The following is a 27,293-nucleotide window of genomic DNA, read 5'->3' as shown; positions in this document are numbered from 1 at the left end:
GCTCAGTCGATTGTTCCCGCTGATCATACCTGCTGAGTGCTCACTGCTCAGCTCGCGTGAGTGACGTCATCGCGTCATCACACGCCTTGGATAATTTAGGAGTGAAATGCGAATCCAAGGCTTGAAAGCACTACTCGCAAGCCCGCCCCCAGATAATATTTACCAATCGCAACGGCCAATTAAAGGGGCAATTCGCGACGATATCATCGCAGCGTACAGCCCTGCAGTACGAAGGTTAGTCTTTTTGTTCTTCATTTCAGATATTGATTGAAGAAGTGTATGTTTTTAAGTCGACGGGGGGGAAATCGGTCCCGACTGTGGTGGGAGGTTCGTTCCACCATTGGCCATTAACCCTTTCACTGCCACACGACAGCCGGTTAACCCTTTCACTGTGACAATACAGAAGGTTAGCCCTTTACTATCACACAACCGACGGCGATGCTCCATCATTAATATTAATATAATTAACTAATGATGGAGCATCGCCGTCGGTTGTGTGGCAGTGAAAGGGTTAACCTTCTGTCGTGTGGCAGTGAAAGGGTTAAGAGGACCATTATGATTGATTTAAATGAAATCATTAGAATGATTAACTCTTAGCCCTAATGTAAGGAATGTCAACACACAGCCTCTATCTGTAGGATTCACAGGCAAGCTTAGATTTACAAATACAGGAAATGACGCAATCAATGGCTAAAGTCGACAGCGCTCCTCCGTTACAACAGAAGAAGAAAACCTTACCCAGGACTCTAGCTCCGTTACAACAGAAGCAGAAAACATTACCCAGGACTCCAGCTCCATTACAACAGAAGAAGAAAACATACGGTTAGACAAAGATCCCAATGATTGTGGTAGCTATAGGCCCTTGAGTCTTCTCGGGGCCGATTTAAAAGTGTTTGCCAAGGTGCTGGCCCGCCGCCTGCAGAGATTTATGACGGTATTGGTACACTGCGATCAAACTGGTTTTATCCCGGGGCGCCTGGCTGCAGATAATCTTAGGAGGCTGTTGCATGTAGTCGATAACAGTAAAGACAATACAGCTCCGTCCACAGTTCTGTCTTTGGATGCCATGAAGGCGTTTGACAGACTAGAATGGTCATACCTGTGGAAGGTACTTGAGGTCATGGGTCTTGGAAAGAATTTTATTCATATGATGAAAGTCCTGTATGCCTCGCCGTCGGCAATGATACTGACAGGCAAAAACTGTTCCACACTTTTCCCAGTCTCCAGATCTTCTAGACAGGGTTGTCCTCTGAGCCCAGGACTATTCGCGCTTTCCCTCGAACCATTGGCCCAATTTATTAGGCAATCGGAGGACATCGTCCCCATAATGATCAATAATACACCACACAAAATTGCTCTCTATGCGGATGACCTACTGATTTTTATGGATGACCCTTCCCGGTCGGCCACAAAATTATTGGGAATAATCAACGACTTTGGTAAATTGTCAGGCTTTAAGATTAACTGGAACAAATCAGCCTGCCTACCTCTCAATGAGCTGGCCAAGGCGGTGCGACTACCAGCTGATATCCCCATAGTGGAACATTTTAAATACTTAGGCATAGAGATATTCCCCACGCTGAGTCAAACTACTAAGTTCAACTTCACGGGTACTTATGATAAAATACGCCAGGATCTAGACAGATGGTCATCCCTTCCTAACTCCTTACAAGCCCGAGCTTCCATAATCAAAATGAACGTCCTGCCTAGGATAAATTTTGTTAGCTCAATGCTCCCCCTGCCCCCTCCAATAGACCACTGGCGCAAGGTACAATCGATGGTATCTAAGTTTATCTGGAATAACAAACGCCAGAGAATCAAAAGAGCTACTACTCAACGTAGGAAACAAGATGGGGGCCTCGCAATCCCTGATTTTAAGCTTTATTTCTGGTCCTTTTCACTGAGACCTCTGATGTGCTGGCTAGACCCTGTAGATGCTGTATCTTGGTGCTCCTTAGAAGCGGCGGCGGTCTCACCGCTAAGATTGCAGGATGTGGTGTACTCCACTGTCCCTATTTCGAAATGCCGACTGAGGTATGGACCGATCATAACTCACGTGATCCAGACGTGGCGTAATGTACAGAAGTCGTGTGGGGTTAAATGCCCGTGGCACCTGGACTCTCCAATTTTTAATAACCAGCAATTACTTGTTGGGCACAAGCCGGTTAATATTCCTCAATGGCAAAGGAGGGGGGTTCATACTCTGGAGGATATTTATGATAAGAACGGCCTCCGTGCGTTTCAGGACTTAAGAGAATTTTATGATCTTCCCGGCGAGTCCTTCTTTCTTTACCTTCAACTAAGGTCAGCGCTGAGGGCGCATGGCGTGCCGTGGGCTCAAGCTTTGCAACCACACCCCTTCCTCAGGCTCATAGTGGACAGGACGACCTCCAGAGGGTTTGTCTCAGACTTTTATACGCTCTTAATTCAATCCACGTATAAAAATGTATCATTGGATACAATCTGGCGTGTGGATATCCCGGAGTTGGACCCCGAGTTTGACTGGGATGATGTTTGGGCAAATGTGGCATTGTCTTCCCGCAACCCCAATCACCAGCAAATTAATTTTAATTATATTCATAGGACCTATCTTACACCTAGGAAGCTATTTGCTATGGGACTGATAACCGACTCTCGGTGCACTTTGTGCTCTCAAAAGGCCACTGGCACTTATATGCATATGTATTGGGATTGCCCACCAGTGGCCCGCTTCTGGAGGTCAATAACGGACAAACTTTCAGATCTGTGTGGCTTAACTATCCCATTCACAGCTGTTACGCTACTCCTGAACGATATAACAACACTACCCGCGTCCGTACAACTGAAAAGGGTTGTCCTAGCGGGTGTCACAGCAGCGAAGAAGCTAATAGCATTGAGATGGAAGGAGCCTGAGAAGCTCACAGTGATTAACTGGTCCCTAACACTGTTGGATGTGATTTATCTTGAGATATCCACGGCGCGGGTGATTGGGGTGGGGCAGGCTGGGATTGACCTGTGGTTCGCAGCAGCTGAGAAGGTTAGGACCGCCGTGTGCGGCTGAGCGGGGTTGGGGTGCTTGTTTGGGGGAGTCCGGCGGTCTCGTGGGAGGGGGAGGAGGAAATGTCTTGTCTGTCATGTCTTTTGTGATGTCTTGAATTTAACTAGGGATTTTATTGGGGGGCAGCTATTTAGCTAGTTCTTCGCTATTTGGTCATTAGATAGTACCCCTGGAATTTTGAATTTAAAATTTAAAAAGGTTGAACTCTGTTTTCTTTTCTTTTTGTCTTTATAATTTATAAATTGTTATATTCTGTATTATTATTGTTTTTGTTATTTTCCTGTGAAGTTCTGTGTATTGTGATTGTGATTAATGTGTTGTCTTGTTTCATGTAAGTAATAATAAAAAAAAATTGATAAAAAAAAAAAAATACCATGCTATTGTCATTGACCGTCTTCACCAGGCAGTTGGTGTCAGTGGCACAGCCCTATCATGGTTCACCTCCTACCTCAGTGATAGAAGCTTCTCCGTTAATATCGGAAACTGCTCCTCCCCCTCTGCCTCTCTCTCTTGCGGGGTTCCACAAGGCTCCATCCTTGGCCCTATCCTATTCTCCCTATACATGCTGCCCCTTGGTCTGATCATTAAAAAACACAACATCTCTTTCCATTTTTATGCTGATGACACTCAGGTCTATCTCCCCATGAAACCCAACAATATAAACAATCTTGACAGTCTTCGTTCCTGCCTAGACGACATCAATTGCTGGATGGCACACAATTTTCTACAGCTCAGTCAAAGTGTGAAATCCTCCTTTTCGGCCCTCCGAACCAAACCAGTGTCATTGCCAGCAGCCTGGGTAACCTGTCTCCCCTAGTCAAGCCCTTTGTTAAAAACCTGGGCGTGCTCTTTGACCCTGAGTTTTCCTTCAATAGGCAGGTAAACTCTGTGGTGAAGGGGTGCTTTTTCCAGCTCCGGTCCATAGCCAGGATCAAGGCCATTCTCTCCCCCTCAGACCTGGAAAGAGTCATTCACGCCTTCATATCCTCACGCTTAGACTACTGTAACTCCCTGTACCTGGGGCTAAATAAATCCACCATAGCCCGTCTACAACTCCCCCAAAATGCTGCCGCTAGACTGCTCACAGGTACCCGGAAGAGAGCTCACATCACCCCTGTACTTGCCTCCCTCCACTGGCTCCCGGTGCGCTAGACTTTTATTGGTTTACAAAGCCCTAAATGGTAAGGCCCCTGCTTACCTAGCAGACCTCCTCACCCCCTATACCAACGCCAGGGCCCTCAGATCGGCTGATAAGGGTCTCCTAACCACCCGTAGGTCTAACTTCAAGTCTAGGGGGGGACGTGCTTTTGCGGTCGCAGCCCCTGACCTCTGGAACAGCATCCCCATGTCCATTAAATCTGCCCCCTCCATCGAGTCTTTTAAATCAAAACTCAAAACCCACCTATATCGCCTGGCCTTCCCTGACTCACTTTGACTCTTGCCGTACTTGTTGACGTGTTGTTCTGTTTTTCCTTTGTCTATCCGTTGATTTTATCTGGCTGCCACGACCGTGGAGTCAGAGCCGCCCCCACAACGCACGGAGGACGCGGCAATGGAGAAGCGCTGGTGAAGGGTGACGTTGTGAACGCTCGAACCCTCCGAAGATGCAGACATTATGTCTTAGCTTTTCTCGTAAATTGGCGAGAGAGAAAAATAAGATACAATGTCCACGTAGTTCCTTTCCAACAACTATTTCGGCACTAAACTCAAGTGGTGTATACAGACACTTGTCGTGGTGAAAATAGGGAAGGAGCTGTTAGTATGGTCACGTCCCCACTTATGTAGAGGAGCGGATGTGGGTGTGGCCAGGCGGATGGGTGTGTACATGTGGAGACATTTTATTCAGAATTAGATTGAAAGGGATAAGTTCCACTACGAGCAGAGCGTAAGCTATACGGTAATATAACATTACCCAGGACTCCAGCTCCATTACAACAGAAGAAGAAGAAAACATTACCCAGGACTCCTCCTCCTCCGTTACAACAGAAGAAGAAAACCTTACCCAGGACTCCTCCTCCGTTACAACAGAAGAAGAAAACATTACCCAGGACTCCTCCTCCGTTACAACAGAAGAAAACATTACCCAGGACTCCTCCTCCTCCTCCGTTACAACAGAAGAAGAAGAAACCCTTACCCAGGACTCCAGCTCCGTTACAACAGAAGAAGAAACCCTTACCCAGGACTCCTCCTCCTCCGTTACAACAGAAGAAGAAGAAACCCTTACCCAGGACTCCAGCTCCGTTACAACAGAAGAAGAAACCCTTACCCAGGACTCCTCCTCCTCCGTTACAACAGAAGAAGAAAACATTACCCAGGACTCCTCCTCCGTTACAACAGAAGAAGAAAACCTTACCCAGGACTCCTCCTCCGTTACAACAGAAGAAGAAAATATTACCCAGGACTCCTCCTCCGTTACAACAGAAGAAGAAACCCTTACCCAGGACTCCTCCTCCTCCGTTACAACAGAAGAAGAAAACCTTACCCAGGACTCCTCCTCCGTTACAACAGAAGAAGAAAACCTTACCCAGGACTCCAGCTCCGTTACAACAGAAGAAGAAACCCTTACCCAGGACTCCTCCTCCTCCGTTACAACAGAAGAAGAAAACATTACCCAGGACTCCTCCTCCGTTACAACAGAAGAAGAAAACCTTACCCAGGACTCCAGCTCCGTTACAACAGAAGAAGAAAACCTTACCCAGGACTCCTCCTCCGTTACAACAGAAGAAGAAAATATTACCCAGGACTCCTCCTCCGTTACAACAGAAGAAGAAACCCTTACCCAGGACTCCTCCTCCTCCGTTACAACAGAAGAAGAAAACCTTACCCAGGACTCCTCCTCCGTTACAACAGAAGAAGAAAACCTTACCCAGGACTCCAGCTCCGTTACAACAGAAGAAGAAACCTTACCCAGGACTCCAGCTCCCTGCGCCCCTCCGTTGTAACTCTGGATCTCAGGCAGAACCTAGAAGAGAACAGGTTCATGAGAGTGTTGAACCAGGAAGTAACCCACAGAAGCAGTCTCAGTGGGGATTCTGACAGACAGAATGACAAATTATATATATATGTACATATAGTGTTTTATATATATGTACATAGTGTTATATATATATATATATATATATATATATATATATATATATATATATAATCAAAAAGTCAAAAGTATACATAATGTTGTGTTAATTCCTTTTTTCACGCTCAGCCCCCTGGTTCACCTACGAGCTGCGAAAAATGAAGACAACTGGGCGTGTCCTTGAGCGACTGGGCGTGTCTTTGAGCGACTGGGCGTGTCCTTGAGCGACTGGGCGTGTCCTTGAGCGACTGGGCGTGTCCTTGAGCGACTGGGCGTGTCCTTGAGCGACTGGGCGTGTCCTTGAGCGACTGGGCGTGTCCTTGAGCGATGCCTCAGGGCCCCAGGCCTCACCACCAGGAGGCCGACTCAAAGTCCCTCAGAGACGCGGCACAGTCACAGTTTTACTCCAACATAATTAACAACAGCCCGGGCAACTCCAAGCAGCGATTCTCCACCATAAACCAACTTCTCAAACCGCAAACTCTCACACACACAGACATCACAGAGGAACGGTGGAATAACTTCAAAGTCGACACCATCCGCTCCCTCCTCACCAGCCCCTCCACTCCACCCGCCCCCACTGCCTTCCCACAGCCAGCGATCGCCCAGCCTCTCTGCTCTTTCTCCATCGTCACACAGCGAGAGGGTGAGGATACCATCAACACGATGAAACCCTCCACCTGTGCCCTGGACCCCTTCCCCACCGCCCTGGTTAAATCAAACATTTGTGCCATAAGTCCCCTGATCACCAAAATCATAAACCTTTCCCTCCAGTCTGGCCATGTTCCCTCTGTTCTAACAAACTGCCATCATCACACCCCTCCTCAAAAAACCCCCCTCGGACCCGGCAGTCCTTGCCATCTCAAACCTCCCCTTCAGCTCCAGGGTCCTGGAGAAAGCGGTAGCTGCACAGCTCCAGGACCATCTCCAACGCAATGAAATTGCAGAGAAGTTCCAGTCTGGCTTGTCTAGATTAAATATAATCTATCGAGATTAAAACCTTTTCATCCTTTTTTTGATAAGCAAAAACCATAAACTTTTCAAATGTATTGCTAACTGCCAAAACCTTAAAACTTTAAAACCTTTAAATCATCTCCTGAACTTCAAAAATGTGTGTCATCTGCAAACAAAACCCCAGTAAATACCAGTTCTAAACTAACTAAGTGGTAAATACCAGTTCTAAACTAACCACATGGTAAATACCAGTGATAAACTAACCAAGTGGTAAATACCAGTGATAAACTAACCAAGTGGTAAATACCAGTGATAAACTAACCAAGTGGTAAATACCAGTGATAAACTAACCAAGTGGTAAATACCAGTGATAAACTAACCAAGTGGTGAATACCAGTGATAAACTAACCAAGTGGTAAATACCAGTGATAAACTAACCAAGTGGTAAATACCAGTTCTAAACTAACCAAGTGGTAAATACCAGTTCTAAACTAACCAAGTGGTAAATACCAGTGATAAACTAACCAAGTGGTAAATACCAGTTCTAAACTAACCAAGTGGTAAATACTAGTTCTAAACTAACCAAGTGGTAAATACCAGTGATAAACTAACCAAGTGGTAAATACCAGTTCTAAACTAACCAAGTGGTAAATACCAGTGATAAACTAACCAAGTGGTAAATACCAGTGATAAACTAACCAAGTGGTAAATACCAGTGATAAACTAAACAAGTGGTAAATACCAGTGATAAACTAACCAAGTGGTAAATACCAGTTCTAAACTAACCAAGTGGTGAATACCAGTTCTAAACTAACCAAGTGGTAAATACCAGTTCTAAACTAACCAAGTGGTAAATACTAGTTCTAAACTAACCAAGTGGTGAATACCAGTTCTAAACTAACCAAGTGGTAAATACTAGTTCTAAACTAACCAAGTGGTGAATACCAGTTCTAAACTAACCAAGTGGTAAATACCAGTTCTAAACTAACCAAGTGGTAAATAATAGTGATAAACTAACCAAGTGGTAAATACCAGTGATAAACTACCAAGTGGTAAATGAATGAATGAATGAATGAAAACTTTATTTAACAGATTGCAGAATGGGTACAATACAGTACGGCTCAATACATACAATTGTTAAGGGGATGCAGACCTGAGAAAGACGTTTGTCTTGTTTCCATCAGGGTCCCCCATTTTCAATTCATATAAACATATATGACATACATGACATACAGATAGTGTGTAAGTGGTAAATACCAGTGATAAACTAACCAAGTGGTAAATACCAGTGATAAACTAACCAAGTGGTAAATACCAGTGATAAACTAACCAAGTGGTAAATACCAGTGATAAACTAACCAAGTGGTAAATACCAGTGATAAACTACCAAGTGGTAAATACCAGTGATAAACTAACCAAGTGGTAAATACCAGTGATAAACTAACCAAGTGGTAAATACCAGTGATAAACTACCAAGTGGTAAATACCAGTGATAAACTAACCAAGTGGTAAATACCAGTGATAAACTAACCAAGTGGTAAATACCAGTGATAAACTAACCAAGTGGTAAATACCAGTGATAAACGAACCAAGTGGTAAATACCAGTTCTAAACTAACCAAGTGGTAAATACCAGTTCTAAACTAACCAAGTGGTAAATACCAGTTCTAAACTAACCAAGTGGTAAATACCAGTGATAAACTAACCAAGTGGTAAATACCAGAGATAAACTAACCAAGTGTGAAATACCAGTGATAAACTAACCAAGTGGTAAATACCAGTGATAAACTAACTAAGTGGTAAATACCAGAGATAAACTAACCAAGTGGTAAATACCAGTGATAAACTACCAAGTGGTAAATACCAGTGATAAACTAACCAAGTGGTAAATACCAGTGATAAACTAACCAAGTGGTAAATACCAGTGATAAACTAACTAAGTGGTAAATACCAGTGATAAACTAACCAAGTGGTAAATACCAGTGATAAACTAACCAAGTGGTAAATACCAGTGATAAACTAACCAAGTGGTAAATACCAGTGATAAACTAACCAAGTGGTAAATACCAGTGATAAACTAACCAAGTGGTAAATACCAGTGATAAACTAACCAAGTGGTAAATACCAGTGATAAACTAACCAAGTGGTGAATACCAGAGATAAACTAACCAAGTGGTAAATACCAGTGATAAACTAACCAAGTGGTAAATACCAGTGATAAACTAACCAAGTGGTGAATACCAGTGATAAACTAACAAGTGGTAAATACCAGAGATAAACTAAGCAAGTGGTAAATACCAGAGATAAACTAACCAAGTGGTAAATACCAGTGATAAACTAACCAAGTGGTAAATACCAGTGATAAACTAACCAAGTGGTAAATACCAGAGATAAACTAACCAAGTGGTAAATACCAGTTCTAAACTAACCAAGTGGTAAATACCAGTGATAAACTAAACAAGTGGTAAATACCAGTGATAAACTAACCAAGTGGTAAATACCAGTGATAAACTAACCAAGTGGTGAATACCAGTTCTAAACTAACCAAGTGGTAAATACCAGTTCTAAACTAACCAAGTGGTAAATACCAGTGATAAACTAACCAAGTGGTAAATACCAGTGATAAACTAACCAAGTGGTAAATACCAGTGATAAACTAACCAAGTGGTGAATACCAGTGATAAACTACCAAGTGGTGAATACCAGTGATAAAATAACCAAGTGGTGAATACCAGTGATAAACTAACCAAGTGGTGAATACCAGTGATAAACTAACCAAGTGGTGAATACCAGTGATAAACTACCAAGTGGTAAATACCAGTGATAAAATAACCAAGTGGTAAATACCAGTGATAAACTAACCAAGTGGTAAATACCAGTGATAAACTAACCAAGTGGTAAATACCAGAGATAAACTAACCAAGTGGTAAATACCAGTGATAAACTAACCAAGTGGTAAATACCAGTGATAAACTAACCAAGTGGTAAATACCAGTGATAAACTAACCAAGTGGTAAATACCAGAGATAAACTAACCAAGTGGTAAATACCAGTGATAAACTAACCAAGTGGTAAATACCAGTGATAAACTAACCAAGTGGTGAATACCAGTGATAAACTAACCAAGTGGTGAATACCAGTGATAAACTAACCAAGTGGTGAATACCAGTGATAAACTAACCAAGTGGTGAATACCAGTGATAAACTAACCAAGTGGTAAATACCAGTGATAAACTAACCAAGTGGTAAATACCAGTGATAAACTAACCAAGTGGTAAATACCAGAGATAAACTAACCAAGTGGTAAATACCAGTGATAAACTAACCAAGTGGTAAATACCAGAGATAAACTAACCAAGTGGTAAATACCAGTGATAAACTAACCAAGTGGTAAATACCAGTGATAAACTAACCAAGTGGTAAATACCAGTGATAAACTAACCAAGTGGTGAATACCAGTGATAAACTAACCAAGTGGTAAATACCAGTGATAAACTAACCAAGTGGTAAATACCAGAGATAAACTAACCAAGTGGTAAATACCAGAGATAAACTAACCAAGTGGTAAATACCAGTGATAAACTAACCAAGTGGTGAATACCAGTGATAAACTAACCAAGTGGTAAATACCAGAGATAAACTAACCAAGTGGTAAATACCAGTGATAAACTAACCAAGTGGTAAATACCAGTGATAAACTAACCAAGTGGTAAATACCAGTGATAAACTAACCAAGTGGTGAATACCAGTGATAAACTAACCAAGTGGTAAATACCAGTGATAAACTAAGCAAGTGGTAAATACCAGTGATAAACTAACCAAGTGGTAAATACCAGTGATAAACTAACCAAGTGGTGAATACCAGTTCTAAACTAACCAAGTGGTGAATACCAGTGATAAACTAACCAAGTGGTAAATACCAGAGATAAACTAACCAAGTGGTAAATACCAGTTCTAAACTAACCAAGTGGTAAATACCAGTGATAAACTAACCAAGTGGTAAATACCAGTGATAAACTAACCAAGTGGTAAATACCAGTGATAAACTAACCAAGTGGTAAATACCAGTGATAAACTAACCAAGTGGTAAATACCAGTGATAAACTAACCAAGTGGTAAATACCAGAGATAAACTAACCAAGTGGTAAATACCAGTGATAAACTAACCAAGTGGTAAATACCAGTGATAAACTAACCAAGTGGTAAATACCAGTGATAAACTAACCAAGTGGTAAATACCAGTGATAAACTAACTAAGTGGTAAATACCAGAGATAAACTAACCAAGTGGTAAATACCAGTGATAAACTACCAAGTGGTAAATACCAGTGATAAACTAACCAAGTGGTAAATACCAGTGATAAACTAACCAAGTGGTAAATACCAGTGATAAACTAACCAAGTGGTAAATACCAGTGATAAACTAACCAAGTGGTAAATACCAGTGATAAACTAACCAAGTGGTAAATACCAGTGATAAACTAACTAAGTGGTAAATACCAGAGATAAACTAACCAAGTGGTAAATACCAGTGATAAACTACCAAGTGGTAAATACCAGTGATAAACTAACCAAGTGGTAAATACCAGTGATAAACTAACTAAGTGGTAAATACCAGTGATAAACTAAACAAGTGGTAAATACCAGTGATAAACTAACCAAGTGGTAAATACCAGTGATAAACTAACCAAGTGGTGAATACCAGTTCTAAACTAACCAAGTGGTAAATACCAGTTCTAAACTAACCAAGTGGTAAATACCAGAGATAAACGTTAGGTTATGACTATAACCAAGTTCTGTTAGTTAGGGGCGATGCTTGGCATCGCCTTCTGCACTATCTCGCGTACGTGCACGCGTACTGAATAAACCACAAATGTACCTCTAATACCAGTATTAGTCTGACCACACCCCTCATCAGCTTACCTTCATAAGCAGGTGTGTGGTCACCTGCTCTCCTCCTTCCCAAGCTTTCACCACAAGGTGAGGACAAGGGCTGCAGCGGCGTCCGATGCCAAGCATCGCCCCTAACTAACAGAACTTGGTTATAGTCATAACCTAACGTTCTGTATCGTTAGTGGCTTAGCTTGGCATCGCCTTCTGCACAAGGGAGGCCAAGCGGAGCCACTTGGCTGACAAATACACCCCGCTGACAGCCCCCCAAAACCATCAGAACAGGGAGGGCCGAGCCCCCCCGACCCCCCCTAATGGAGGGTAGCCCCCCTATTAGGGACGTCACGGGAGGGCGACGGACCCGACCGTGCGAAGAGGCACTCAAGCAACTCAACGCACAGGGTGAGCAGACCGTGGCTTGACCCACGACTACACACACGCACAACCCGCATGCCACCCGGGAACGAACGGAGGAACAACCTCGTTACTGCCCCCAGAATCACGGGGTCAAGGGCAAACCCAACCCCGTGGCAAGGCCGTAGCAGCGGAGCACGAAGGAAGACCCAGACCCACCAAAAGGACTGGACTCCCTGGAATGGGGGCCCGGAGAAGTCCATGATGCCAGCATCAAGACCCCACCAGGTGGGCACGTAGTGCCCCGCCCCCCACATCGCCAGCGTATTCGGACAAAGGCCCCTCAGTTACTGCACCTGGTATTCCCAGGCGGAACCAACCAGGCCAGTAAGCCGAGCGGGCCCCGTCCCCCCAATAGTACACCGCCTGGCACACTGACCCTGCAGAATAGGCAGTCAGCATGGCCGTAAGCACACAAAAAAGGTTAACCAACGGAAGCAGGCAGCGCACCGGGGAAAAAACCAGGCAACAGGCTGTTAACCCTAGCCTGGAGACTGCGGACGAGACAGGCGCCAGAGGGGACAGCTGAACACAGCCGCCCCGGCGGAAGGAGCGTAAGCTGGCGGTGTTGCATGACCAAGCCTCCATTTAACAACCCCCACCCAGAGGGGTCGAGGCAGAGAAGGCTGACACGATTGGCAGACGTCATGAACGTGCAGGGGCACCCTCAACCGGTGAACCCGGGAGTTGACACTGCTCCAACACACCAGGGAATCAACCACCTCGGTGTTACCCAATGCGGTGGTTGTTCCTATAACCCCTCAAGAAAAAACTCCAAAACACACCTGCGGGTATACACCGGCTATACCGCAGTACAAGTGTTTCAGTTTCCAAAAAGGGTTAACCCAGGCCTACGGGTCGCAAACATCACTTCGGACCGGGCCTGGCGGTACGGGAAGCACAGGGTCACCAGAGGAGGTCAAAAAACCACCCCCACAGGCCCCTCTTCGCCATGCGTGAGAGAGGAGCGAAAAACAATGGAGAACCAGCCCCTAAGCACACCGTACCTGGTATTCCCCGGCGGTCTCCCAACCAAGTACTAACCAGGACCAACCTGTGTAGCGGCCGAGATCCGACGAGATCGAGCGCGTACAGAATGGCATGGCTGTAAGCCATGACGACAGTGCTGAGCAAAAACATACCCAACCAGGGTCTCCATAGCGCTTAACCCTGTGACACCCAGACCGACCTGGCATTTTTCCCCCTGAAAAAAGCCCAAGTCCCTCAGGGTACCAGAACAGCAGATCTGCATCCCCGGCGGACAACGGGTTCAACTGATCTGGACCAGCGTGACCAGAACCAGTCCCGTGCCCTAACCACGCCGACATGCCTACTCCAGGAGAAGGGCAGATATGCGTGTTGATCTTAACATGAAAAGAAGGCGCCACCCAGACGTCGGGACGAACCGCGCCTGGTGGCCCACCCCAAGGGCGTGAGACCCCACTACATATGTTCAGATCCATCCCGTCATCATCCCCCAGACATGAACGAGGATCCGTCGACAACCCACCCAGGTCATGGGATGTGGTCGCCGGAAGAGGAAAAACCCCCATCTCAGTTGCTTTATAAAAACGCTGTTTCAACCACAAGCAACTAAGGCGTGCCAGTCAATCGCCTGTTTACAGCGAGCTAGCACTATACGTGCGTCGGGACACACCCCCATCAATGAACAGGCTATTTAGACCTGTCATTGAATCCCCAAGGCGCCCAGGGGAACGACAAGAGGGGTGTGACACTCCCTAACTCCAACACTTCTGGAATAGAAAGAAGGAAGCATCAACAGTATGTATCCCAGTCTACACAGCCGGGGTAAAAAATGTTCACATTTTTACATCCCACCACCCTCCCATAGGAAAGAGACGGGGATCCCCAGAGAGACTTCCCACGCGAGCTGTACAGATTGAAAAGAATATATTGCACCTTGAGCCATGTAAAAAACTGGTTTTAGGGCCTCCGGGGAAGAGGCACCGAACCCATACACACTCAATAAACGAATTGAATCGAATATACATACAATAGAAAAGGACCCTTCTAGAGGGTCCACTCACTTTGACAATCTGAGGAGGAAGGCTCTGTACTCTGATGGAGGCTTCCTCACATGGATCACATGGAAGAAGGAGTCCGAACTCACAGAAGGCCTGAGTAGGCGCTTGGTGAGGAGGAGCCCTGACCACCCCCCCTGAAAACAGATCCATCACATGGACCTGAACAGCACACGGAAGTCCTACCAACAGAGACGCGCACGGTGACGTACTCTATGGCGGGGGAATTCCTGCGGTGCACACGCCCAATATACCAGGCCGTGGGACCAGGAACTCCCTCCCCCCCCCCCCCCCCCCCCCCCCCCGTAACGTGCCGAACCGCCACGTGACGGGAACCTTGAAGGACAGGGGGTGTACCCCTGACCGACAGAACAATGGGGAGAGGAAAGGTTACCAGTTCACCCCTTTACGACCCCACACCCATGATACGACGTAACGACAAAAAGAGAATATGACACAGTCATAGTCAGCTCTATGAAGCGTTTCACAGCTCCACACAGCGCACGAGCTAACCTGCTATCTGATTTTTACTAAGGAAAAACACAGAATAGAGAGGGCTCTAAGAACCCCGGTCCAACATACACATGTGCTTCTGTGGCCAGTACAACCCAGTTGTAGGTCACATGACACACACAACCCATCATCATCACAATGAGAGAATACATCATTCTTGATTAGTATCGACCACAGGCCTTGCTAAGCACACATGACAGCAACCAAACCAATTTCCCTTTAGGAAATAAGTTTCTCCAGCAGATTTAGCACAACCTCAGCAATCAAGCTGAGAGTTACATCGTATCCCTACCACACAAAAGACACAATTAATGCACAACATGTCTGATAGGAGGTGATAAAGTCCCCAGGGAACCGGGGGGGGAAAAACACAATCCTCCTATTTTACCCTCAATACGGCCAGTTAAAACAGGAAAACCTGTTAATGTGTGAACTCACTGTCCATTGTCATTACAGTCTGAGAAAGAACATTCTTTTACTCACTCGTCACCAAGCATAGCTTCATAGGTTAGTTGCCTTAGTAGTGAGTACACGGTACACATAAACACCATGATGTTTCTCACACAACAACCAGATCAATACATCACGACCTGCACGGAGAAGCTACTGCCAGTGACAAAAACAGCTCACACACAACCCGCAACGTATCTCAAATGCATTGCAACAACACACGTTTTGGGAAAAAACACCGTCATTCACAATACATTTAGCAAGGTAAAACCAGAAGACGTGTTATGAGGGTCTGGCCAACCCCGTACCTGCCCGGAACGCAGATCAGCGAAGTGCAGTCACAAGCCACCGTAGAACACAGCCCTCTTTGTTGACGCAATCCCCGTCTAGGCTCAGGCAGGGTTGACGAACATCCCCTGTCAAGGATGACGTCGTGGTCAAGAGTGTAAAACATGTTAAAAATCAAAGCACGTTCAACAGAATAGCATCAAGCTAACGGCTGCTCCAACCGTTCGGGTGCTATCGCTTCCGCTCGCGAGACGCCGATCTACGACGCACGCGATCAGGAGCGAGCTCCCGGCGGCGCGCGAGAAGCCAAGCTACCCCGCGCCAGGCCACCGACCGGCTAACCGTAAGCTATGAACATGTAAACAATGACATAACACTCACCCAGACAGGCCGCCGTTCTGAACCCTCCTCACTTTTTAAGAGAAAAGAGAAAACAAGACGTCAACACCGCTTCACAACGGTGACATTAACACGTCCGGCGGAATCAGCACAGTACCAACTGGCCTGTATAGCTGACTTTGAACATGAATCTGCCGCTATCGCACATTACATGCACATATCCCCTCGTGAAGGAATACTCTCATTTGGATATGAAAGATGGGGTCTTAACACGGTGACAGAGAGAATCCACTCGTCCAGAACACACAGGGATCACCAGTGTCAATGGTCGCGGCCCACTAGTTAAAACTATAATGGTCGCCAGACCAAGGCCTTCTGTCGCCTAGACGGCTAAACAAAGGACCCTAGCCTGGGGCCGGTTTCCATAAACTTTGTCTAGTAGCCCCCATAGCACTAACAGACAAGTGGAGCCCGCCAGCAAACACTACTCACCCAACCTGGAACGCACCGCTCCTCACAACAGCGGCATGTCCGACAGTTCAGCTGTGGCCTGACAGGTTTCACCCCAACAAACACAGCAAGGAACTGCAGTTGAGAAGCATGCAGCGGCGTGCTCCCAATACGAAAACCGGTGGAGGGTTTGTAGAATGATCATCATCTTCTAGACACTCCAGTACGAAGACAATATCGCCGTATTTTCTCGAAAATAGTGAGAGAGAAAATAAAGATATGATGTCAACGTATCCTTGTTTCCCAAGCTGTTCCTAATCCAATTTCTTCCATCATGGTGTCAAGTGTGGGGATCTACCGAGGCACCTCTTCCTTGTGGTGAAAGCGAGAAGGAGGAGAGCAGGTGACCACACACCTGCTTATGAAGGTAAGCTGATGAGGGGTGTGGTCAGACTAATACTGGTATTAGAGGTACATTTGTGGTTTATTCAGTACGCGTGCACGTACGCGAGATAGTGCAGAAGGCGATGCCAAGCTAAGCCACTAACGATACAGAACTAAGCAAGTGGTAAATACCAGAGATAAACTAAGCAAGTGGTAAATACCAGTTCTAAACTAACCAAGTGGTAAATACCAGTGATCAACTAAACAAGTGGTAAATACCAGTGATAAACTAACCAAGTGGTAAATACCAGTGATAAACTAACCAAGTGGTGAATACCAGTTCTAAACTAACCAAGTGGTAAATACCAGTTCTAAACTAACCAAGTGGTAAATACCAGTGATAAACTAACCAAGTGGTAAATACCAGTGATAAACTAACCAAGTGGTAAATACCAGTGATAAACTAACCAAGTGGTGAATACCAGTGATAAACTACCAAGTGGTGAATACCAGTGATAAAATAACCAAGTGGTAAATACCAGTGATAAACTAACCAAGTGGTGAATACCAGTGATAAACTAACCAAGTGGTGAATACCAGTGATAAACTAACCAAGTGGTAGATACCAGTGATAAACTACCAAGTGGTAAATACCAGTGATAAAATAACCAAGTGGTAAATACCAGTGATAAACTAACCAAGTGGTAAATACCAGTGATAAACTAACCAAGTGGTAAATACCAGAGATAAACTAACCAAGTGGTAAATACCAGTGATAAACTAACGAAGTGGTAAATACCAGTGATAAACTAACCAAGTGGTAAATACCAGTGATAAACTAACCAAGTGGTAAATACCAGAGATAAACTAACCAAGTGGTAAATACCAGTGATAAACTAACCAAGTGGTAAATACCAGTGATAAACTAACCAAGTGGTAAATACCAGTGATAAACTAACCAAGTGGTGAATACCAGTGATAAACTAACCAAGTGGTGAATACCAGTGATAAACTAACCAAGTGGTAGAATACCAGTGATAAACTAACCAAGTGGTAAATACCAGTGATAAACTAACCAAGTGGTAAATACCAGTGATAAACTAACCAAGTGGTAAATACCAGAGATAAACTAACCAAGTGGTAAATACCAGTGATAAACTAACCAAGTGGTAAATACCAGAGATAAACTAACCAAGTGGTAAATACCAGTGATAAACTAACCAAGTGGTAAATACCAGTGATAAACTAACCAAGTGGTAAATACCAGTGATAAACTAACCAAGTGGTGAATACCAGTGATAAACTAACCAAGTGGTAAATACCAGTGATAAACTAACCAAGTGGTAAATACCAGAGATAAACTAACCAAGTGGTAAATACCAGAGATAAACTAACCAAGTGGTAAATACCAGTGATAAACTAACCAAGTGGTGAATACCAGTGATAAACTAACCAAGTGGTAAATACCAGAGATAAACTAACCAAGTGGTAAATACCAGTGATAAACTAACCAAGTGGTAAATACCAGTGATAAACTAACCAAGTGGTGAATACCAGTGATAAACTAACCAAGTGGTAAATACCAGTGATAAACTAACCAAGTGGTGAATACCAGTGATAAACTAACCAAGTGGTAAATACCAGTGATAAACTAAGCAAGTGGTAAATACCAGTGATAAACTAACCAAGTGGTAAATACCAGTGATAAACTAACCAAGTGGTGAATACCAGTTCTAAACTAACCAAGTGGTAAATACCAGTGATAAACTAACCAAGTGGTAAATACCAGTGATAAACTAACCAAGTGGTAAATACCAGTTCTAAACTAACCAAGTGGTAAATACCAGTTCTAAACTAACCAAGTGGTAAATACCAGTTCTAAACTAACCAAGTGGTAAATACCAGTTCTAAACTAACCAAGTGGTAAATACCAGTTCTAAACTAACCAAGTGGTAAATACCAGTGATAAACTAACCAAGTGGTAAATACCAGTGATAAACTAAACAAGTGGTAAATACCAGAGATAAACTAACCAAGTGGTAAATACCAGTTCTAAACTAACCAAGTGGTGAATACCAGTTCTAAACTAACCAAGTGGTAAATACTAGTTCTAAACTAACCAAGTGGTAAATACCAGTGATAAACTACCAAGTGGTAAATACCAGTTCTAAACTAACCAAGTGGTAAATACCAGTTCTAAACTAACCAAGTGGTAAATACCAGTGATAAACTAACCAAGTGGTAAATACCAGAGATAAACTAACCAAGTGGTAAATACCAGTGATAAACTAACCAAGTGGTAAATACCAGTGATAAACTAACTAAGTGGTAAATACCAGAGATAAACTAACCAAGTGGTAAATACCAGTGATAAACTACCAAGTGGTAAATACCAGTGATAAACTAACCAAGTGGTAAATACCAGTGATAAACTAACCAAGTGGTAAATACCAGTGATAAACTAACTAAGTGGTAAATACCAGTGATAAACTAACCAAGTGGTAAATACCAGTGATAAACTAACCAAGTGGTAAATACCAGTGATAAACTAACCAAGTGGTAAATACCAGTGATAAACTAACCAAGTGGTAAATACCAGTGATAAAATAACCAAGTGGTAAATACCAGTGATAAACTAACCAAGTGGTAAATACCAGTGATAAACTAACCAAGTGGTAAATACCAGTGATAAACTACCAAGTGGTAAATACCAGTGATAAACTAACCAAGTGGTAAATACCAGTGATAAACTAACCAAGTGGTAAATACCAGTGATAAACTAACCAAGTGGTAAATACCAGTGATAAACTAACCAAGTGGTAAATACCAGTGATAAACTAACCAAGTGGTAAATACCAGTGATAAACGAACCAAGTGGTAAATACCAGTTCTATACTAACCAAGTGGTAAATACCAGTTCTAAACTAACCAAGTGGTAAATACCAGTGATAAACTAACCAAGTGGTAAATACCAGTGATAAACTAAACAAGTGGTAAATACCAGAGATAAACTAACCAAGTGGTAAATACCAGTTCTAAACTAACCAAGTGGTGAATACCAGTTCTAAACTAACCAAGTGGTAAATACCAGTTCTAAACTAACCAAGTGGTAAATACCAGTTCTAAACTAACCAAGTGGTAAATACCAGTGATAAACTAACCAAGTGGTAAATACCAGAGATAAACTAACCAAGTGGTAAATAACAGTGATAAACTAACCAAGTGGTAAATACCAGTGATAAACTAACTAAGTGGTAAATACCAGAGATAAACTAACCAAGTGGTAAATACCAGTGATAAACTACCAAGTGGTAAATACCAGTGATAAACTAACCAAGTGGTGAATACCAGTGATAAACTAACCAAGTGGTGAATACCAGTGATAAACTAACCAAGTGGTAGATACCAGTGATAAACTACCAAGTGGTAAATACCAGTGATAAAATAACCAAGTGGTAAATACCAGTGATAAACTAACCAAGTGGTAAATACCAGTGATAAACTAACCAAGTGGTAAATACCAGAGATAAACTAACCAAGTGGTAAATACCAGTGATAAACTAACCAAGTGGTAAATACCAGTGATAAACTAACCAAGTGGTAAATACCAGTGATAAACTAACCAAGTGGTAAATACCAGAGATAAACTAACCAAGTGGTAAATACCAGTGATAAACTAACCAAGTGGTAAATACCAGTGATAAACTAACCAAGTGGTAAATACCAGTGATAAACTAACCAAGTGGTGAATACCAGTGATAAACTAACCAAGTGGTGAATACCAGTGATAAACTAACCAAGTGGTAGAATACCAGTGATAAACTAACCAAGTGGTAAATACCAGTGATAAACTAACCAAGTGGTAAATACCAGTGATAAACTAACCAAGTGGTAAATACCAGAGATAAACTAACCAAGTGGTAAATACCAGTGATAAACTAACCAAGTGGTAAATACCAGAGATAAACTAACCAAGTGGTAAATACCAGTGATAAACTAACCAAGTGGTAAATACCAGTGATAAACTAACCAAGTGGTAAATACCAGTGATAAACTAACCAAGTGGTGAATACCAGTGATAAACTAACCAAGTGGTAAATACCAGTGATAAACTAACCAAGTGGTAAATACCAGAGATAAACTAACCAAGTGGTAAATACCAGAGATAAACTAACCAAGTGGTAAATACCAGTGATAAACTAACCAAGTGGTGAATACCAGTGATAAACTAACCAAGTGGTAAATACCAGAGATAAACTAACCAAGTGGTAAATACCAGTGATAAACTAACCAAGTGGTAAATACCAGTGATAAACTAACCAAGTGGTGAATACCAGTGATAAACTAACCAAGTGGTAAATACCAGTGATAAACTAACCAAGTGGTGAATACCAGTGATAAACTAACCAAGTGGTAAATACCAGTGATAAACTAAGCAAGTGGTAAATACCAGTGATAAACTAACCAAGTGGTAAATACCAGTGATAAACTAACCAAGTGGTGAATACCAGTTCTAAACTAACCAAGTGGTAAATACCAGTGATAAACTAACCAAGTGGTAAATACCAGTGATAAACTAACCAAGTGGTAAATACCAGTTCTAAACTAACCAAGTGGTAAATACCAGTTCTAAACTAACCAAGTGGTAAATACCAGTTCTAAACTAACCAAGTGGTAAATACCAGTTCTAAACTAACCAAGTGGTAAATACCAGTTCTAAACTAACCAAGTGGTAAATACCAGTGATAAACTAACCAAGTGGTAAATACCAGTGATAAACTAAACAAGTGGTAAATACCAGAGATAAACTAACCAAGTGGTAAATACCAGTTCTAAACTAACCAAGTGGTGAATACCAGTTCTAAACTAACCAAGTGGTAAATACTAGTTCTAAACTAACCAAGTGGTAAATACCAGTGATAAACTACCAAGTGGTAAATACCAGTTCTAAACTAACCAAGTGGTAAATACCAGTTCTAAACTAACCAAGTGGTAAATACCAGTGATAAACTAACCAAGTGGTAAATACCAGAGATAAACTAACCAAGTGGTAAATACCAGTGATAAACTAACCAAGTGGTAAATACCAGTGATAAACTAACTAAGTGGTAAATACCAGAGATAAACTAACCAAGTGGTAAATACCAGTGATAAACTACCAAGTGGTAAATACCAGTGATAAACTAACCAAGTGGTAAATACCAGTGATAAACTAACCAAGTGGTAAATACCAGTGATAAACTAACTAAGTGGTAAATACCAGTGATAAACTAACCAAGTGGTAAATACCAGTGATAAACTAACCAAGTGGTAAATACCAGTGATAAACTAACCAAGTGGTAAATACCAGTGATAAACTAACCAAGTGGTAAATACCAGTGATAAACTAACCAAGTGGTAAATACCAGTGATAAACTAACCAAGTGGTAAATACCAGTGATAAACTAACCAAGTGGTAAATACCAGTGATAAACTACCAAGTGGTAAATACCAGTGATAAACTAACCAAGTGGTAAATACCAGTGATAAACTAACCAAGTGGTAAATACCAGTGATAAACTAACCAAGTGGTAAATACCAGTGATAAACTAACCAAGTGGTAAATACCAGTGATAAACTAACCAAGTGGTAAATACCAGTGATAAACGAACCAAGTGGTAAATACCAGTTCTATACTAACCAAGTGGTAAATACCAGTTCTAAACTAACCAAGTGGTAAATACCAGTGATAAACTAACCAAGTGGTAAATACCAGTGATAAACTAAACAAGTGGTAAATACCAGAGATAAACTAACCAAGTGGTAAATACCAGTTCTAAACTAACCAAGTGGTGAATACCAGTTCTAAACTAACCAAGTGGTAAATACCAGTTCTAAACTAACCAAGTGGTAAATACCAGTTCTAAACTAACCAAGTGGTAAATACCAGTGATAAACTAACCAAGTGGTAAATACCAGAGATAAACTAACCAAGTGGTAAATAACAGTGATAAACTAACCAAGTGGTAAATACCAGTGATAAACTAACTAAGTGGTAAATACCAGAGATAAACTAACCAAGTGGTAAATACCAGTGATAAACTACCAAGTGGTAAATACCAGTGATAAACTAACCAAGTGGTAAATACCAGTGATAAACTAACCAAGTGGTAAATACCAGTGATAAACTAACTAAGTGGTAAATACCAGTGATAAACTAACCAAGTGGTAAATACCAGTGATAAACTAACCAAGTGGTAAATACCAGTGATAAACTAACCAAGTGGTAAATACCAGTGATAAACTAACCAAGTGGTAAATACCAGTGATAAACTAACCAAGTGGTAAATACCAGTGATAAACTAACCAAGTGGTGAATACCAGAGATAAACTAACCAAGTGGTAAATACCAGTGATAAACTAACCAAGTGGTAAATACCAGTGATAAACTAACCAAGTGGTGAATACCAGTGATAAACTAACCAAGTGGTAAATACCAGTTCTAAACTAACCAAGTGGTGAATACCAGTTCTAAACTAACCAAGTGGTAAATACCAGTTCTAAACTAACCAAGTGGTAAATACCAGTTATAAACTAACCAAGTGGTGAATACCAGTGATAAACTAACCAAGTGGTGAATACCAGTGATAAACTAACCAAGTGGTGAATACCAGTGATAAACTAACCAAGTGGTGAATACCAGTGATAAACTAACCAAGTGGTAAATACCAGTGATAAACTAACCAAGTGGTAAATACCAGTGATAAACTAACCAAGTGGTAAATACCAGAGATAAACTAACCAAGTGGTAAATACCAGTGATAAACTAACCAAGTGGTAAATACCAGAGATAAACTAACCAAGTGGTAAATACCAGTGATAAACTAACCAAGTGGTAAATACCAGTGATAAACTAACCAAGTGGTAAATACCAGTGATAAACTAACCAAGTGGTGAATACCAGTGATAAACTAACCAAGTGGTAAATACCAGTGATAAACTAACCAAGTGGTAAATACCAGAGATAAACTAACCAAGTGGTAAATACCAGAGATAAACTAACCAAGTGGTAAATACCAGTGATAAACTAACCAAGTGGTAAATACCAGTGATAAACTAACCAAGTGGTAAATACCAGTGATAAACTAACCAAGTGGTAAATACCAGTGATAAACTAACCAAGTGGTAAATACCAGTGATAAACTAACCAAGTGGTAAATACCAGTGATAAACTAACCAAGTGGTAAATACCAGTGATAAACTAACCAAGTGGTGAATACCAGAGATAAACTAACCAAGTGGTAAATACCAGTGATAAACTAACCAAGTGGTAAATACCAGTGATAAACTAACCAAGTGGTGAATACCAGTGATAAACTAACCAAGTGGTAAATACCAGTTCTAAACTAACCAAGTGGTGAATACCAGTTCTAAACTAACCAAGTGGTAAATACCAGTTCTAAACTAACCAAGTGGTAAATACCAGTTATAAACTAACCAAGTGGTGAATACCAGTGATAAACTAACCAAGTGGTGAATACCAGTGATAAACTAACCAAGTGGTGAATACCAGTGATAAACTAACCAAGTGGTGAATACCAGTGATAAACTAACCAAGTGGTAAATACCAGTGATAAACTAACCAAGTGGTAAATACCAGTGATAAACTAACCAAGTGGTAAATACCAGAGATAAACTAACCAAGTGGTAAATACCAGTGATAAACTAACCAAGTGGTAAATACCAGAGATAAACTAACCAAGTGGTAAATACCAGTGATAAACTAACCAAGTGGTAAATACCAGTGATAAACTAACCAAGTGGTAAATACCAGTGATAAACTAACCAAGTGGTGAATACCAGTGATAAACTAACCAAGTGGTAAATACCAGTGATAAACTAACCAAGTGGTAAATACCAGAGATAAACTAACCAAGTGGTAAATACCAGAGATAAACTAACCAAGTGGTAAATACCAGTGATAAACTAACCAAGTGGTGAATACCAGTGATAAACTAACCAAGTGGTAAATACCAGAGATAAACTAACCAAGTGGTAAATACCAGTGATAAACTAACCAAGTGGTAAATACCAGTGATAAACTAACCAAGTGGTGAATACCAGTGATAAACTAACCAAGTGGTAAATACCAGTGATAAACTAACCAAGTGGTGAATACCAGTGATAAACTAACCAAGTGGTAAATACCAGTGATAAACTAAGCAAGTGGTAAATACCAGTGATAAACTAACCAAGTGGTAAATACCAGTGATAAACTAACCAAGTGGTGAATACCAGTGATAAACTAACCAAGTGGTAAATACCAGTGATAAACTAACTAAGTGGTAAATACCAGTGATAAACTAACCAAGTGGTAAATACCAGTGATAAACTAACCAAGTGGTAAATACCAGTGATAAACTAACTAAGTGGTAAATACCAGTGATAAACTAACCAAGTGGTAAATACCAGTGATAAACTAACCAAGTGGTAAATACCAGTGATAAACTAACCAAGTGGTAAATACCAGTGATAAACTAACCAAGTGGTAAATACCAGTGATAAACTAACTAAGTGGTAAATACCAGAGATAAACTAACCAAGTGGTAAATACCAGTGATAAACTACCAAGTGGTAAATACCAGTGATAAACTAACCAAGTGGTAAATACCAGTGATAAACTAACTAAGTGGTAAATACCAGTGATAAACTAAACAAGTGGTAAATACCAGTGATAAACTAACCAAGTGGTAAATACCAGTGATAAACTAACCAAGTGGTGAATACCAGTTCTAAACTAACCAAGTGGTAAATACCAGTTCTAAACTAACCAAGTGGTAAATACCAGAGATAAACTAAGCAAGTGGTAAATACCAGAGATAAACTAAGCAAGTGGTAAATACCAGTTCTAAACTAACCAAGTGGTAAATACCAGTGATAAACTAAACAAGTGGTAAATACCAGTGATAAACTAACCAAGTGGTAAATACCAGTGATAAACTAACTAAGTGGTAAATACCAGTGATAAACTAACCAAGTGGTAAATACCAGTGATAAACTAACCAAGTGGTAAATACCAGTGATAAACTAACCAAGTGGTAAATACCAGTGATAAACTAACTAAGTGGTAAATACCAGAGATAAACTAACCAAGTGGTAAATACCAGTGATAAACTACCAAGTGGTAAATACCAGTGATAAACTAACCAAGTGGTAAATACCAGTGATAAACTAACTAAGTGGTAAATACCAGTGATAAACTAAACAAGTGGTAAATACCAGTGATAAACTAACCAAGTGGTAAATACCAGTGATAAACTAACCAAGTGGTGAATACCAGTTCTAAACTAACCAAGTGGTAAATACCAGTTCTAAACTAACCAAGTGGTAAATACCAGAGATAAACTAAGCAAGTGGTAAATACCAGAGATAAACTAAGCAAGTGGTAAATACCAGTTCTAAACTAACCAAGTGGTAAATACCAGTGATAAACTAAACAAGTGGTAAATACCAGTGATAAACTAACCAAGTGGTAAATACCAGTGATAAACTAACTGTAACTGAGGGGTACAATTCCCTGACTGTATTGATAAGTATGGTATCATTAAACCACTACCGCTTGATGTACTTTAACTTCTGGCCATCCAGTACACGATATCTAAGTATGATGAACACTTTCCCACATATGAAACCAGGTCCACACAAATATAACAGTCGAAGGTTTAATATAGCAAAAGGTATATACAACATTCACTTAATTACATTTATGATTTGAATGCACTTGTAAGGCAAATGAGTATTCGTAGGCAAATCAACACTGAATGTCCAATCTCTGGTTACGCAGGAAGCAAGTATACAACCTGGTTCTTTAGGGAAACTATAGCGATGGTACTTAAGGATTATAGCGGGATACTAAAGGGGTCCTGCTGGTTGTAAGTCAGTAAGGGGGGGGGGGTTTGGAGAGCCGTCAGCTGCATCCCATCTGGCCAACGATTCCTGGGGAGAATTCAGGTACAGAAAACAGTGCCCGCAGGATCTTGATCCACAGATGAATACACTTGGGCCCTCTTGTAGACGGTAGCTGTAGGTCCACAACGAAGGAGAAGCGAGGCGGCCTCGGTCTGGGTTGAGCGCCGTCTCACCTGGGCTCCTCTCGGGGGTAATTCCAACACTCACTGGCGTTGGCTGTTATCCGCTCCACAAATCAAAGCACCCAAAGCAAATAGATATTCCATGCCGTATAGGCTCAGCAGTCGTCCGGGTAGGTAATCCAATGTGCAGGTCCACTCGTCCTCGCCCAGAACTCCTCGGATGAAAGCACCACGCGTGGTCTGCCCAGCCTGGTTAAGACTCTAGATAACGCGAGGAACGATGGGGGTGCTGCTCACTTTAGAACTTTAACCGAACGATGCACCATACATAATAGACTATTATTACTTAATAGAAATACGTCCCACTCGACGGTACAGTGCCAAACTATGA

The 27,293-nt window shown here is 41.9% G+C and overlaps 1 protein-coding gene across 1 annotated transcript in view; it reads right to left on the bottom strand.

Annotated features, from left to right (window-relative positions):
• Window positions 1–27,293, bottom strand: part of amdhd2 (amidohydrolase domain containing 2) — a 116,177-nt gene that overhangs the window by 58,441 nt on the left and 30,443 nt on the right. The window contains exon 5 of the mRNA XM_084326340.1: window positions 5,945–5,999. Coding sequence (XP_084182466.1) covers window positions 5,945–5,999 — 55 coding nt within the window. The remainder of the gene's footprint in view (window positions 1–5,944; window positions 6,000–27,293) is intronic.

Source organism: Notolepis coatsorum (assembly GCF_963971535.1).
Source record: "Notolepis coatsorum genome assembly, chromosome: 12".
Classification (NCBI taxonomy): domain Eukaryota; kingdom Metazoa; phylum Chordata; class Actinopteri; order Aulopiformes; family Paralepididae; genus Notolepis; species Notolepis coatsorum.
Note: the sequence above shows the minus strand (reverse complement) of the source record. Positions and strands in the feature narration are given on the sequence as shown.